The following is a 14781-nucleotide window of genomic DNA, read 5'->3' on the forward strand; positions in this document are numbered from 1 at the left end:
TGATGCAATAACTCTACTGGCAGCTTTTAAATCCCACTTTTCTCTTCTTCTCATGAGATACAGCTGCTGCCCTCGGCACCCCGACCCCCCCCCCCCCCCAGCTTTGAGTACTCATTTATAATGACTCCTAAGGGAGGTAATAATTTCTTGTAGTTTATTGGGCAATTTTTGCCTATTTTGTGTGCCTTTTGAAATAATTGATTGTGATTAGACATGCAACTGCATTTGGAATATGTAAATAATTACGAAAAGTAAATAAGCAAAATGTTTCATAACATGTTGCAGTCTAATAGAATCAATATTTAGGCCTTTGCAAATGAGAAAGTTTATAGCTCTAACAAATGTTTTAGAACCGATAAAATATTGTGAGGTGAGGTCTTATGAAACTTTAACTTGCATTCACCATGATTGATTCACATCTGTGTGCAGCTTCCTTCTGTTTCATAATCATAATAGCTATACTTCCATTTCATAATCACAATTTCTTTTTTTTCTGTCAGTGATTGCTTGTTTTCAGGTCGTCTTTGCAAGCTTTTTAACTTGAGCAACTTGAGTGGTATTCTGTTTTTTAGTCTCACTGAGAATTCCACTCTGTCTAAAGCGATATACTCAGTAATGAAATGGACTAAGCCTGATATATGCCACATATTTGTGGTGCCAGGCACACTTTGAGCTTTTGTATTTCTAAAGTGTCTGTGAGTCCTCGAATGAGAAAAAACAAATGAAACATAACAGAATAATAATGGGACTGCTGTGAACTCAGCTGAAGAATGAAAAGACACAGAGAGAGAGAGAAAAAAGGACTGCGGAAAAAAGACTCCCTGACCAGTGTAGCAGCCCTTGAAATTGAAGTTTGGATGGCTGAACATCTTTCAATTTTTTGGAACTGTTCTGGAAAAGAGGGAAAATTGATTGCTGCTCTCCACTTTAAAAGGAATTGATCCCTGCAATCAAAATATGGATGACATTCTTGGCCCAGTTGTACGTTGGCACTGAGAACTTTGCTGTTGGGGCTAACATGTTCGCCCAGATAATTGAGAGATAGCATACTTGATGCAAGACAGATTTGCCAACCACTTTAAATAAATGTCCCAAACTTCAGTTTCAGTAAGACTATGTATACTTTAATACTTCATATAGGGACTTGGCTGAGAGGATATACACCATCAGGTACAAAAGCTGTCCTGTTACTTGGCACAGTACCCTTTCAAAGGGTACACCTTTACCACTAAAAGGTGCATATTAGTACTTAAATGGTACATAATAGTATTATTTCTGAGAGCAACAAGCAACCAGAAGAGTATATGCACAGTAAACGGAATGTTCTAGAATCTCAGCATGATTTGATTCCTGATTATTTTCCAATAGTTTGGATCAAAATCAGATCACAGAGCACTTTGGTTTAAATTCACAAAAGCAAAGTTCTCCACTTATCTGTATAACTTTTCAGTATGGAAGGGATGTTGAATTGACCTTGTGGCAGCTCAGCTCTCTGTGAGCAGTGGGAGGGGAGATGGACAAGAAGAACATCTGCGAGTACAACAGAGAGTAAGAGAGAGAGAGAGAAAGAGAAAGAGAGGGAGCGTGGCACCACTTTACCGAGAAGAGTAAATAATAAAGAGTTGTAGCTGGGACTGTCCAACTACCTGGACACAGAGAAGCACAGCAAACATCGGGCACCATCTACTACAACAATGAATGACATCAAACTAGCCCTGCTGGGCAGTGAGGGAGCAGGCAAATCTGGTGAGTGCTCATCTTATACTCTACTGTATGCAGTGTGTACATTTTATATGCATATCTAAATATGTGTCTTTCAGATTAACTTAAACTTTACAGCAACATGTGCCTGTTGCCTGGTCCTCACATTCGGAGTTGGAAATGTGTGTGTGGGAGTGCTTCACAATGCACTAAGACATTATGTCTGCCCTCTACAAACACTCAAAGCACTTTGTATATTGGAACAGATCAGAAGTGAGGTCATGGTTATACAAGTCATCTGAGAGGGAAATTGAAAGAGATGGCTGTGAGAGGCAAGTAATTGCTGAAATTGGGGAAAGATTATTTTTTGTTCCACTCAGCAGCATAAGAACATTTAGCCCTTGAGGCTGCATACCTGTGCTAATGATTATTAAGTGTTTGGGAAATGATAATGCCACGTCCCCCGAGAATAAAACTAGTTTAGTCGGGGGTCCTAAATCAGGGTTCGGATCCGAATGGCCAGGGTAAAGACAGAACAGAACAAGGAAGGTCTATTGTTGCAAATTTGAGGGTTTGTGAGGAATATTAAATCCTGACTGCTTAATGGTTTATAACTGGTTGGGGGAATTGAAAGCAGCTTTCACGATGCTGCCTCGGACTGTGTATTTATACACAGAAACTCAAGCCTTGACTTCAATAAGCACAGCATAGCTTCATGGCTCAAATATTTAATATAGACCAGGTAGTGTGCTCATGGGGAAAATGTAACAGTTTTTCCTTTGCCAAATATGCACCAGCATTCACTGCAGACTGGCCAAGTTTTGACGAGGGGCTGTTCTTTGACCTTGTTCTCTCTCTTCCTATTTTAAACTGTAATATGAGGCATTTACATCAAGGCTTAGGATGATCAATCTCAATAACTGACTGATCAATCAAATCCTCTCTCTTGTCCTCAGCGGTTTTGGTGAGATTTTTGACAAAGCGATTCATAGGAGAATATGCGTCAAATACCAGTAAGTAAAATCTCACACACAGCATGTATTTTATTAATGCAAGAGTACTTCCTTTTATATGTATCTGAGTTTAAAAATGTATGCGTGAAATGAGTAAAAGGATTAAAATAACTAAACAAAGAATACATTGAAACAAAGCTTATTGCATAAAAGTGAGAAATCGAGTATATTGTAAAATAGTTTTGCCATATATATTTATATATATTTACGATGGCGGTTTACAATTAATTGATTAATCATGTGACTTTCTCTTTAAAAACCTGTTTTATTTTGGTGGTTTTCAGCACATTTTAAGGTACAAAGCAGATTTTGGTACTTCTAGTAGTTTGGTAAATTATCATAACTTAATGAAATGAAGTTGTAAAATATACAGGCACCATTATGCCATCCTGTAATACCTGAAACATTGTCACTGTATATTTTACATTGAGTTTTTTTAAACATACATTTTGACAGTGTGTTTATTTTGATTTGATGAGCTCTACAGAGATAGTAGTGAATGCTGTCATAATTTACTTACCTCATGTCATTCCAAACCTTTATGAGTTAATTGCTTACAATATTTATTCCATACAATATAATGGGGTTCCGTTTAGTTTTACTCCTTTAGCTTTCATTATATGGACAAAAACAGTAAACCGTTCCTCATAATGTCAACTTTTGTGACCCACAGAAGAAAGACAGGAAAGACATTAGGCTGAGTAAATGATTACACAATTTTCATCCCTTAATAAATAAATGTTTACACTGATTGTAAAAGGCTCAACTGGTAGTGTATGTTTTCCTGTTGTCTAGTTCCTAAAAGTCTATTCCATCTAATCATGCCAAGGATTTTTTGAGGCTCCCAGTAATCACTGCACATCTGATACAACTACATGTGTACATCACATCACATGCACTCAGTGTCTACTTTTATTCCCTTGAATGTTATATTAGCCTCTAAAAGTCTACCTTAAATTCAGGGGTCTGATTTTATAATGTGCACGTTTGTTTTAATACCAAGGATTTTATCCAACGTTGTTTGTTACAGACTCCTTATACCAAAAAAGGCTTTCCATTGATGGAAGACAGCTGAACTTGGAAGTCTTTGATCCGTGCTCACAGGTATGTGTTTATTCTTTCATAACGGCTACCCTGAGCTCATGACAAGCGTTCATACAAACACTGCCATAGGGCAACATGCTCGGATATACCTGCTTCTTGTGAGAAATGCATATTGTGTTCTGATGGGATTTATGGTCTTTCCCTGAAGCAGAGTATACAGTGCAGAGCCTTTAAAAACAGAGCCTCACGTCTAACCACTGCTGCATCTGGGAACTTTTACTTCGCCAGTTTACTTTGATTTCCAAAACTGAATCATGAGATGTACACCTTTCTACCCTGTAACTAAACGCCTGTGTATATACAGTCAACACATGTATGGCAGTCAATCACTGCATCCAAAACAAAAACTTCTGGTAGAGATCTAGTCAACTCTAAACAAATGAAATAACAATCCACTTTTCCATTTTGTCGGACGGGACTTTACATGAGCATGTTTTTTTTGACTGGATCTCTGTGTGCCCCCACCTCTGGGCAGAGTGGAGAAAGCAGATGTATCCTAGAGGAACCACTGGACTGGGCTGATGGCTTTGTGGTGGTGTACACCATCAGTGACCGTACGTCCTTCCTAAATGCCAAAAACATCCTGGCACAGATCAAAGAGAGTCGTCGAGAGACCTGTAAAGGGTGAGTCAGAGTATCTCCAGTGACCTTTTGACCTTCGTCAGATGACTGGAATAGGATGATGGTGTTTTAATGAATTAATGAGGACCATTTGCAGAACAGAGTGGAGGCTTCCTACTTGGATCTGTGCACATCTGTAAAGGACAGTCTGGGTCACATCAAATAATCAAAAGAACTGTAAGATTTCCAGTGGTTTGGATAACTGTATTATGACCAGCAGGCCAAAGCTTTCCATTTTAGTCCATCACATTTAAAAAGAAATGTAAAAGTCTGGATGGTTTAGGTTTCACGTTTGTCATATGAAAGTCCTTTGAAACAGTAGTAAGTGAGCATGAGACTGGGCATCTGGAGCCCATTAGAACCCCGAAATGGGCAAGGAGATCACTCATGGGTGGTCAAAATCCAACATCCAAAACCGGCTTAAAACTTTGACACTTCAAAGATAGCAGCAAGTGGTTTGACTTATAACATGAAGTTTTAGCTTCGCAACAAATTTCCAACCCATTTCCAACCACATTGTGACCATTTGATATGTTTTAATGTCAGATTGTTCCACTTTCTATGGTGTCAGAAGAGGAAAAATGTAGGCAATGCCATTGCCATTGTTCCAATTAGGACACACAGTGTGAGAAATGAATCTCAGTGTATATTGTCACGGGAGGAGCACAAGACAGACACAGTGGGCGTGGCGTCAGGCCTCGGAGAGGCTTTTATTAACAGAAATCATAAAACAAACAGGGAATAAAAGTGGCAAAAGGGGAAAAGTGTCCAAAATAACAGGGAATCTGGTGTCCTCGTCGTGCTGCGGGGTTCGTGTGGGTCAGGCAGTGTTCATGGAGGAAGGGTCCAGGTAAGGGGCGGAGTCCGGCGGCCGCACGCGCTCCCCTCCTTGGTCCGGGGCGCGAGGGGCGGCGGCTTCCTCTAGCGGCCGCATCTCTCTCGTCAGCCGCAGCGCTGGTAGGGGATGGACGGCCCGGCATCCTGGCCCGTCGGCCGTGTAAACGGGTGCGGTTCCCATCCGGATCGCGGGTCCGGCTGCTCACGTCTCTTGTGGCGCGGGAGTCCCTCAACGCACCCTTCCTGGACCCACGAGGACACCAGTGTGCATGCACGGGGAAGAGACCGGTCTCCTGAGGAGAGGCGCGTTGGGCTTTTAAACAGCGGCGGTAATGAGGCTCCACTTCCTTCAGGTGTGCCCCATCACACGCCGCCAGCCCTGACTCGTCCAGCGCCCCTCCTCTCACACACCCACTCCAGTCGGGAGCCTGGTGAAGGGCGGCGATTTAGGACGGGGTGCCGGTGACAATCAGGGAGGAGGCAGCTGACTCGTCACATTCCCCCTCCCAAGCGACATCCCCGTCCCCAGGGCGCCACCCACACGGGAGTGCTACCATCCTCAACCAGGCTCCAAACGGTCGGAGTGGGCGGGGCTTCCTCTCCGGGCGGTCCTCCCTCTCGCAGCGCACCAGAACAGGGACAGAGAAACCGGGTTTTAGTGACAGCCTCAACCAACCACAGGGTAAAATGACAATGGAAAAGTCACTTACCCCTTGTGTGGCTGGGAGGCTGTCCCCAGTTTTCCTCCGTCCCAGTCTGGGTTCTCACGAACGTTTGCAAGCGAGAGGGAGTGACGTCACCAGACGTTTCCCCACTGCGCTGTCTAGGCTCCGCCTGCCCGCATTCTCCACCAGTGTCACGGGAGGAGCACAAGACAGACACAGTGGGCGTGGCGTCAGGCCTCGGAGAGGCTTTTATTAACAGAAATCATAAAACAAACAGGGAATAAAAGTGGCAAAAGGGGAAAAGTGTCCAAAATAACAGGGAATCTGGTGTCCTCGTCGTGCTGCGGGGTTCGTGTGGGTCAGGCAGTGTTCATGGAGGAAGGGTCCAGGTAAGGGGCGGAGTCCGGCGGCCGCACGCGCTCCCCTCCTTGGTCCGGGGCGCGAGGGGCGGCGGCTTCCTCTAGCGGCCGCATCTCTCTCGTCAGCCGCAGCGCTGGTAGGGGATGGACGGCCCGGCATCCTGGCCCGTCGGCCGTGTAAACGGGTGCGGTTCCCATCCGGATCGCGGGTCCGGCTGCTCACGTCTCTTGTGGCGCGGGAGTCCCTCAACGCACCCTTCCTGGACCCACGAGGACACCAGTGTGCATGCACGGGGAAGAGACCGGTCTCCTGAGGAGAGGCGCGTTGGGCTTTTAAACAGCGGCGGTAATGAGGCTCCACTTCCTTCAGGTGTGCCCCATCACACGCCGCCAGCCCTGACTCGTCCAGCGCCCCTCCTCTCACACACCCACTCCAGTCGGGAGCCTGGTGAAGGGCGGCGATTTAGGACGGGGTGCCGGTGACAATCAGGGAGGAGGCAGCTGACTCGTCACAATATGTTCAGATTCAATATGGATGTTACTATTTAATGTCACATTTACATTTTAAACTATAAGAAGCAATTATAAATGTTTTCCTAACCACTAATCAATTTACACTACTCTTGAAAGCGAATAATCAGATTTCAATTCAATAGGGAGGTTCCCATCTGCCTGGTGGGTAACAAGCAGGACTTATGCCACAGCCGCCAAGTGAGTGAAGAGGAGGGCCGCTCTCTTGCCCAGGAGAACAAATGCATCTTCCAGGAGGTTTCAGCGGCTGAGAACTACCTGGAGATCTCCAACCTCTTCACAAAGCTCATCCGCCATGTGATGGAACAGCTTAAGCATAGAGGCGACCGCAGGCGGTACAGTGGCTCCAAATCCATGGCCAAGCTCATAAACAATGTCTTTGGCAAGAGGAGACAGTCTGTTTGAGTGCAGCACATGAAAAGCCTAGAAAAGAGCAATGAGTCAGTCTCCATTGAATCAGTAATGGAGATTTCACCCTGTTAAACCTGATGTTCTTGGAAATGTTTTAGGCTTCGATACATAGTGCAAATTCAAACCACTATGAGAAATCCCACACAGCCGAGAACATCGTATATAGCACGGGTTCTCAAACTTTTGGATTGCTGACACAGTATCCCATGCATTGACACATACTTTGCACTTACCATATCTGCATTTATTTGCAAAAATCATTTTAGTTCAAGAGTTCCCTTTATGGAATGTGTTTTTCTTTAGAAAGAAAAATATTTGCCTTATGTTTCTTTATTATTTTATGATTTTTCTTTTATTTCTTTCAGGAGAGTCAGAAAACCCAAAGCAAATTTTGTCTTAAAATTCATATTTTTGTTGGCATATATTCACCTCTTGATAATATTTTCAATATCTCTAAGAATAATGGGGAATGTTTGCAAATTGGTGAAGCGTTTGCTTTTCTCTTGAAAGAGTAGCACATATTATTTCACTTGCTCTCTGAAAAATGTTTAATGGCATGAGACCGGGTTTGCGTCAAGGAATGCACAAAAAAGTTGAGGTGAATGTCATATATCAAGATGCTGTGATGAGGTGTAAAATGCAGATAAATTACCTTTCTAACAAAAACCCATCACTGAGGAAAGAAAATAAAACTCTCCTGCATTCCTTCTGTAGCATTCTTAGGGCCTCTTTCGAATAAAAACAATGAACTGCAGCTTTTCCCCACATACAGTTGCAAGAAGAGGTTTGTGGACCCTTGGGAATGACCCGTGTAAAAACACACTCTGGTTTGTTAATCACAAAAACAAGGTAAAACAAACTAACAAAGAATGTTCCCAGAACTTTGGTTAATGTTCTGTCAAGTTTCTCGCAAAGTTATGAAAAAGAGTTCTTCCAGTAATGTTAACAGAATGTTTGTTCAGAGTTATCTGGTCTTTACTAATGTTCTCAAAACATTAGCACTAAACATTATACATAATTCAAGGAATGTTTTATCTCTGAATTGTTTTAGTTGGACAATAGTTGGCTGGGATCGTGCTGATCACTTCGTTAAAAGTTAACAGTATAGATTGGAAAGAGAACTGTATGTGAACTGTTAAATCACTTAAACCCTGTCATGTTTTCGTATCTCTAGAGTCAAGAGAACTGGTGGATGAGTGGATATGTTATTGTGGCACTGTATTTTTACAGCTACAGTGAAGATGTCAGCTAAACAACACAAATCATACGAGAAGGGCATTGGTCCTGGAATATAATACAGTGATGTTGTTGATAAATACCAGTGACATTTATGTGTGAGCCAGTTTTCGATCATTGCCCCAATGTTTAGTGGCTCAAGGCCCTTGCAAGTGCTTGAATTTGTGTTTATGATATACTGATTCACAACGTAGGGGAATGGGGAGCAACAGAAGCCATGAAAGACTTCCAAAAAAATAAACTTCAAAGAGTCTCAGAAATATCAATAAATTGAGAGTTGTCGATGGAGAAAACAAAGGTAAAGTTTTTTGTGCAAATCTGCTTATAAGATGAATGATGTAATAAACAGAATTTACTGCTGCTAATTAAGTTACAAAATACAATTCTGATTGTACTTTTCAGTTTATTGTTTAGGTACCAGTAATGTCATGTTTAGTTCAGTAGTTTGAGAGATTAGCTTAAGCAGGTTGTGTTTGTCTATTTTTGTTTATTGTATGTTCCACTTTATATTGTAACTGTACAGAACTTTGCTTGCTATTGTAGTTAAAGTGGAATGTGTACCTTGATTTTTTTAAATGTGTTAAGATGTTCACTAACATAATAACCAATGTTTTTTTTCTATTGCTATTTTTCTTTTATAATTAATAAAAAAAATGTGTTTGCTTCTTAGATAGACATTCTATCATAACCTGATATGTTAACAATGAATCTTCTCTTACTGTGTCTAAAGTGTTGATCTATATGATCTATTTCAGACAAGTATAAATTGATTCTATTTTCACGAGTGCAACTTATTAATGAACTTTATCAATGTAGCCATTTTAGTGTTTTAGTTTAAATTCCATACCTGTTGTTTTAAAATCTTTCATGCAATTTGTTTTTTTAGTACATTTACTAAATTACCATTTGTTTTCTTACCATATTGACCTACAATAAAATGTACATAAAATGTAAATAAAAATGAATGTAACAAAACTTTAAAGTTATGCAGTACCTCACAAGCTCTAAAAAATGAATATACTTAAGTTGTACTTTAAAAAAAAAAAAAGCATTTCTTCAGAATAGCATGCCACTGCCAGACCTTTAGGAAAAATACCACATGTGCCACTTTAAAATTAGACTAAACAAAGTCATGAACCTTACAGGAGCTGCTGATCCACTAGATGGAGACAAACACAACTGATACATTAACCATAAGCAAAATCTAAAAGAGAAGAACATTTTGTTACTGATCAATGCCATCTCATTTTGACTGATGGAAGTTACTGTTTAAATTTGCATTTTAAAACAATACTTTATATAGCATAATATTCACACACAATTTTAAATATCAAATTTAATTAAAAGCGTATTAAATAATTTCCTGCAGTAATTTCAGCGGTAGTACGTGTAAGATTAAAGTAAATGTCTTTAAATAGGTTATGCCACTACATACACAATACCTTTAAGAGCAGTGATTCTGCTGTGTTTCATTAAACTGTTCTGATGAATCCTTGTCTGACTAGAAAGCAACAGCATAGCCTACTGATCCTAGAGAGAGACATTTTCTGTCACAATCACATCGTGTGCACAGTATTTTGTCGGCTCATTTGAGTCAGTTCAATGAACTGGTCAAACCGGTTAGCGTAACAGCTGGAATCGGTTCGCGATTCATTAGGAATCATTCGACGCACTGAATCATTTGGATCGTTTTTTCTACTCGCAACTTTAAAGCTACGTTAGGGAACTTTTGACGCTCTAGCGGTTAATAAACAGAACTGCTTGCGTCTTGCGGAAGAACATCGTAGCCGGAACTACTTCTCTCTGTTTCTGTCTATGTTGAATCACAAAGGTACTGGGTTACTACGCCGCGGTATCCCCGAAGCAATCTAAAATAGTCCGAATATAAACACTTATTATAGGTGCACCCTAGTGATTCAGGACAAGCCAAAAAAAAAAAAACGGTTTGAAAAATGGATTCATGGTGTACTCGCTTATTATATACATTTTTCTACATTTTGAACACAAACAAAGTTTACGGACCGCAGTATGGGATTAGAATCCCGCCAAATGTATTGCAGTCACAGATCGAAAAATAATAAGCATAAATAAAATATTTAAAAACACGTGTAAAATAATAATGCACAAAACGAAAAACATGCAATTTTTTAAATAACAAACAGGGCAGTCATGGATTACACAAAACTGAAACATGAATTAAAAATTTTCCAAATTGCAAACAAAATCAGGTTTCCTGCTCATATGTTATTTTTTTGTGTGCTTGTGGTTTTTTTCCCTTTGCTCGTTTCCACGTTCTACGCTTGTGTTTCTAAAAGTTGCAGTTTGAGTTTCATGTAAATCAGGGCAGGCTTCAGCGTCACCATTGGCCGCAAGTTCTAGATTGACAGCTGCGCCTCTAGCCAATCAGTTCTCAATCAGTCTAGCCAGGGAGTTGACGTCACTCCAATGCAACTCGTGGCTGCTGTGGAAGGTGTGTGAAGATGGATAACCAGCATCAGCAGACAAATCCCGGATGATCTCAGGTGATTAGCCATAAATATTTTGTTAGTGGGTGACAGAAACATTCCCTTTGTGTATTATGATATTTTCTGCAAGCACTAGCCTATGTAGTCCGAGTAGGCCGATATCCTGTTAACACGTGTCTTGTTAGTTTGGTTTATTTACCAATACTTTATATTTTAGGCAGTTGGGCTGCATGATAAATCACACGCAATATTTAATTTATCTTGTCAGTAAAGCCGGTTGTGTAATCAGCGGTAAATCTCCATCACCTGCGCGTTTTCACAAGGAGCAGCATTAGCGTTCGACTTCGTGTAGTGCTCGTCATGTCCCTCACAGCACACCGTAGTTCGCCCTCCTCCCTCTCGATGGAGGAAAGTTTGGACAACTGCATCTTAAATTCTCTTGCATCAAGGTGACCTGTAAGGAGCGTCACAGCGGAAAATGCCTTGGCAAAGTAAACAACTCACACGAAAGGTAAGTGTATATTTATAAAAGCAGGTTGTCTTCATGTCTTGTGAGCTTTCATCGAACTTCGAAGAGGAAGCGCGAACTGGCCAAGCGCTGTATGTTGCCATGGCAACATGTCCCTGAGCGGCAGTGTAATTTTCATCTCACTAATGTGAACCTAAATAAATCTTATTCGACCATTTATCGCGGAGAATACTATGAACATGTCTCTGTAGTCGCATAATGTACATAGAACCATTATGCTGAAAGCTCTATGTTACTTTAATTCTGTTTTGGAGCTCAACACGACTAAAACAATTCTGAGAAATGTTGCTTGGTTAACAGCTATCCATTAAACGAGAGAAACAAGAAAAGAAAAGAAAAGAAAAAACCTACTAAAATAATACAGTTAGTGGGTAATAAATTGGTCAAACAGAAGAATTAGATTTTAGCACACTCAGGATGTAGTCACCAAACCATGGCATACACAAGCGTAATGGGTGTTTTGAAACATATGAGAGAAATATAACATCTATTATTATGCAGGTTCTATGCCAGATAATTATATTTAGCTGGAACAGGTCACAGGGAGTTAATTGCTACTTGCACAAGATTTAAATAATTATTGGCTTTAAGCTACTGAATATTTGCCGTGGTTGTGCCAGCCTGCCAGGTCTCATTTTGTCTTACAAAATAGGCTTTATGTTGCAAAGTGGAGTATGAACTAATATTTAGCATAGTTTCATTCTATCATTCTGTAAGCAAATACGATCAAATATATGGAATAATAAAAAATAGGTCTAGACGGTTTCAACGGCATCAACATAAACAAACGTTACTGCTCATGAGTGCTTTTGTGGTCCTAACTTAACTTCCAGTAGGCTTCCAAATAGAATCAATAACAACAGCCAAGTCCTTCTAGAGTAGATATTTTTTGATAACAAACAAAATATGTTTGCTGCGTGGATTGGGCGGACTTAATGAAAATGCAAATTCATTCTTTGCCAGTAGGAGATGTTTTAAAGCATAGACATAAAGCGCGAGAAATAGAGGTTTCCCCAGTAATGTTAACAGCTGTAAACAAAGCAGAGCTGGTACGCTCACACTCTGCTTTATCAGACATACAACATGTAAGTCTTTCTTTCAGAAATACAGCGATATAAAAACACATGTGCCTCGTTTTGATATTTAAACATATAAATGTAAGGAATTATTATTAAACGTGCAGTATGTAACATTACTCATGTTTATTCAACGAAGCCTTTTCGAAAATCGATCCGTTTTAAAATTGTGGCGAGTCTCCAAAAATAAATAAATGAATGGGAACACATCCCGCAGCACAACCACCTGAGTCCAACTTCAGTCTACTCATCACTTTGACTGCGTTTGTAGATGGCACCGCAAGGCAGACCGATATACACAACACAGACCGGAAGTTAACTTAGGTCCAGGCGCGTGCGCCCGATGAAACCGTCTATTGAGAATGAGAAGTTGTCGTCATAGCACAAAGCCCCTCCCTCGATATCACGGTCTCCGCCATGTTGGAAGGATACCTGCGGCGAAACAGGATTGTTTACATGTGTTGTTAAGAGGAGGTTCTCGCAATTCTGCACTGTTTTACCATGCCTGGAAGTTATTGCTGTGTTAAAAACTACTGCAGTACCTCAAACGAAACATATGGAAAACATAGGAACAATGGAATACAGTTTTTTTTAGGTTACACCAAGCGCAAAACAGCTGTATTTGGAGAAGCTCTCAAGCAGCACAGAGACCTGGACCATTTACCTCCATGCACACATATGGACATTGGGAATTATATATTTTTTTGTTTAAGTTACTACACAATGCAGGAGTTTAAAAGCCACAAGTCTTTGGAAAGTTGCGAGGCTTTCTGCTGTGGCTGGGTCCATCTACAGCAGGTGAAGAAAACAGTGTGTTTTTTTTGTTGGGGGCTGCAAAGTGGACAAACCAGTTCTGGGTTAGCCAGGGTACACTCAAAAAAATGAATTTTTAGTTTTGTTCACTTTACCTGAACAATTCATGTTGAATTAATGCCATTTTGGCTATTTTTCATTTCAACATGATTGTGTCATGTTAAACTGACTTAAACCTGTCTCTCGTTGGTTTAACATAAAGTTTTCATTTTGAAAGAACATGTTTCAATCAAGTCCCTCAAAATAAGTTTTACACTTCCCATCATGCTTTGCACAGGACTGGATATGGGGAGAGAAAATGTTGAAATAAAGTGTTATTTTATGCAGTTTTTAATAAAATGTGATAAGGAGACTTTTTCATGTATAATGCTCTATTATGTGGGCATTTTAAAAGACTTTATATTGGTGTATCTTGTGCGAGTTACCATTGTGGTGAAGTGTGGAGCTTGTGGTTGGGTTGAGGACCTGGTTGAAAGAACGTCTAAAATACTTAATTTAAAAAAAAGCAACTTTAATGAAAGTGCTAGTGTATGATGTACACATAGTAACATCCTTAAACTGCAAACAAGTAACATCATGTGTAAAGAAAAGTTATATCTTACTTGCTAATGTTTTTATAACACTTTGGCTAAACTTGCATGGACAGTGGTTCTACATGATGTAAACATATTATCTCTACTCAGATATTTCATGTAGGATGAACTAAAGCAAACTGAGTAAACTCAACTAAAGGTAGACAAGTCCTTATAACTTGATTTATTCATGTCCAAATAACATGGTACAAACATGTGGAACCACTGTCCATGATAGAATCATGTTCAGCCAAAGAGTCATTTTTTTGAGTGTAGTTAAATGTGTGATTGCGAAATGTATATGTCCGGGTTAGATTAAAGCCATTAACAGCGTGAATGCAAAGTGACTTACATTGTAAACAATATAATTCCCAATGTCCATATGTGTGCACTAAGGGTAAATTGTTCAGGTCTCTGTGCCGCTGCAGGGAGCTGCCTGAGAGCTTCTCCAAACACCGCTGTTTTGCGCTTGGTGTGAGCTTGTTCCTGTAAGGTCCCCTTTCTTTCGCCTTATGTTTTTGCATTGCTTTACTTTCTTCCTTTTCTTTCGCGTATTCGTAGATCCGTCTCGATCTGTTCCGCCGACAAAATAAATGCGAAAAAATGAAAGCGCTCTGAAATGTTTAGTCGCGCCTCTGTGAAGTTCTCAAGGCATTGCCCCTGGCAACAGATAGCGTATCCTGCCATCAGGGCCGACTGGCTCAGACCCCTCCCAAATCAACCCAAATCGGCACGTGACTCCTCAATCTCAATAGGTAGGGAAGCATCAAGACATGACTGAATTCTTTGTTTGCATCACATCCTATATATTAAAATGCCTTTATCTGGTTGGATTTTGAAGCTTAGAA

The 14781-nt window shown here is 40.5% G+C and overlaps 1 protein-coding gene across 1 annotated transcript; it reads left to right on the top strand.

Annotated features, from left to right (window-relative positions):
* Nucleotides 1-1557: 1557 nt before the first annotated feature.
* Nucleotides 1558-9147, top strand: LOC128017028 (ras-related and estrogen-regulated growth inhibitor-like protein). The gene is made up of 5 exons (XM_052602084.1): nucleotides 1558-1746; nucleotides 2658-2714; nucleotides 3745-3818; nucleotides 4294-4442; nucleotides 6957-9147. The coding sequence occupies exons 1-5, from the start codon at nucleotides 1695-1697 to the stop codon at nucleotides 7234-7236; spliced, it is 612 nt and encodes a 203-aa protein (XP_052458044.1). The 5' UTR covers nucleotides 1558-1694; the 3' UTR covers nucleotides 7237-9147.
* Nucleotides 9148-14781: the final 5634 nt, after the last annotated feature.

Source organism: Carassius gibelio, chromosome A7, assembly GCF_023724105.1.
Source record: "Carassius gibelio isolate Cgi1373 ecotype wild population from Czech Republic chromosome A7, carGib1.2-hapl.c, whole genome shotgun sequence".
Taxonomy (NCBI): Eukaryota; Metazoa; Chordata; class Actinopteri; order Cypriniformes; family Cyprinidae; genus Carassius; species Carassius gibelio.

What these genes read in the sequence shown, in the direction of transcription:
- LOC128017028 (XM_052602084.1), top strand. Translation starts at nt 1,695, where the DNA reads ATGAATGACATCAAACTAGCCCTGCTGGGCAGTGAGGGAGCAGGCAAA. An exon ending in TCTTTGATCCGTGCTCACAG is followed by an intron (nt 3,819 to 4,293) that starts GTATGTGTTTAT and finishes ACCTCTGGGCAG; the next exon opens with AGTGGAGAAAGCAGATGTAT. An exon ending in CGTCGAGAGACCTGTAAAGG is followed by an intron (nt 4,443 to 6,956) that starts GTGAGTCAGAGT and finishes TCAATTCAATAG; the next exon opens with GGAGGTTCCCATCTGCCTGG.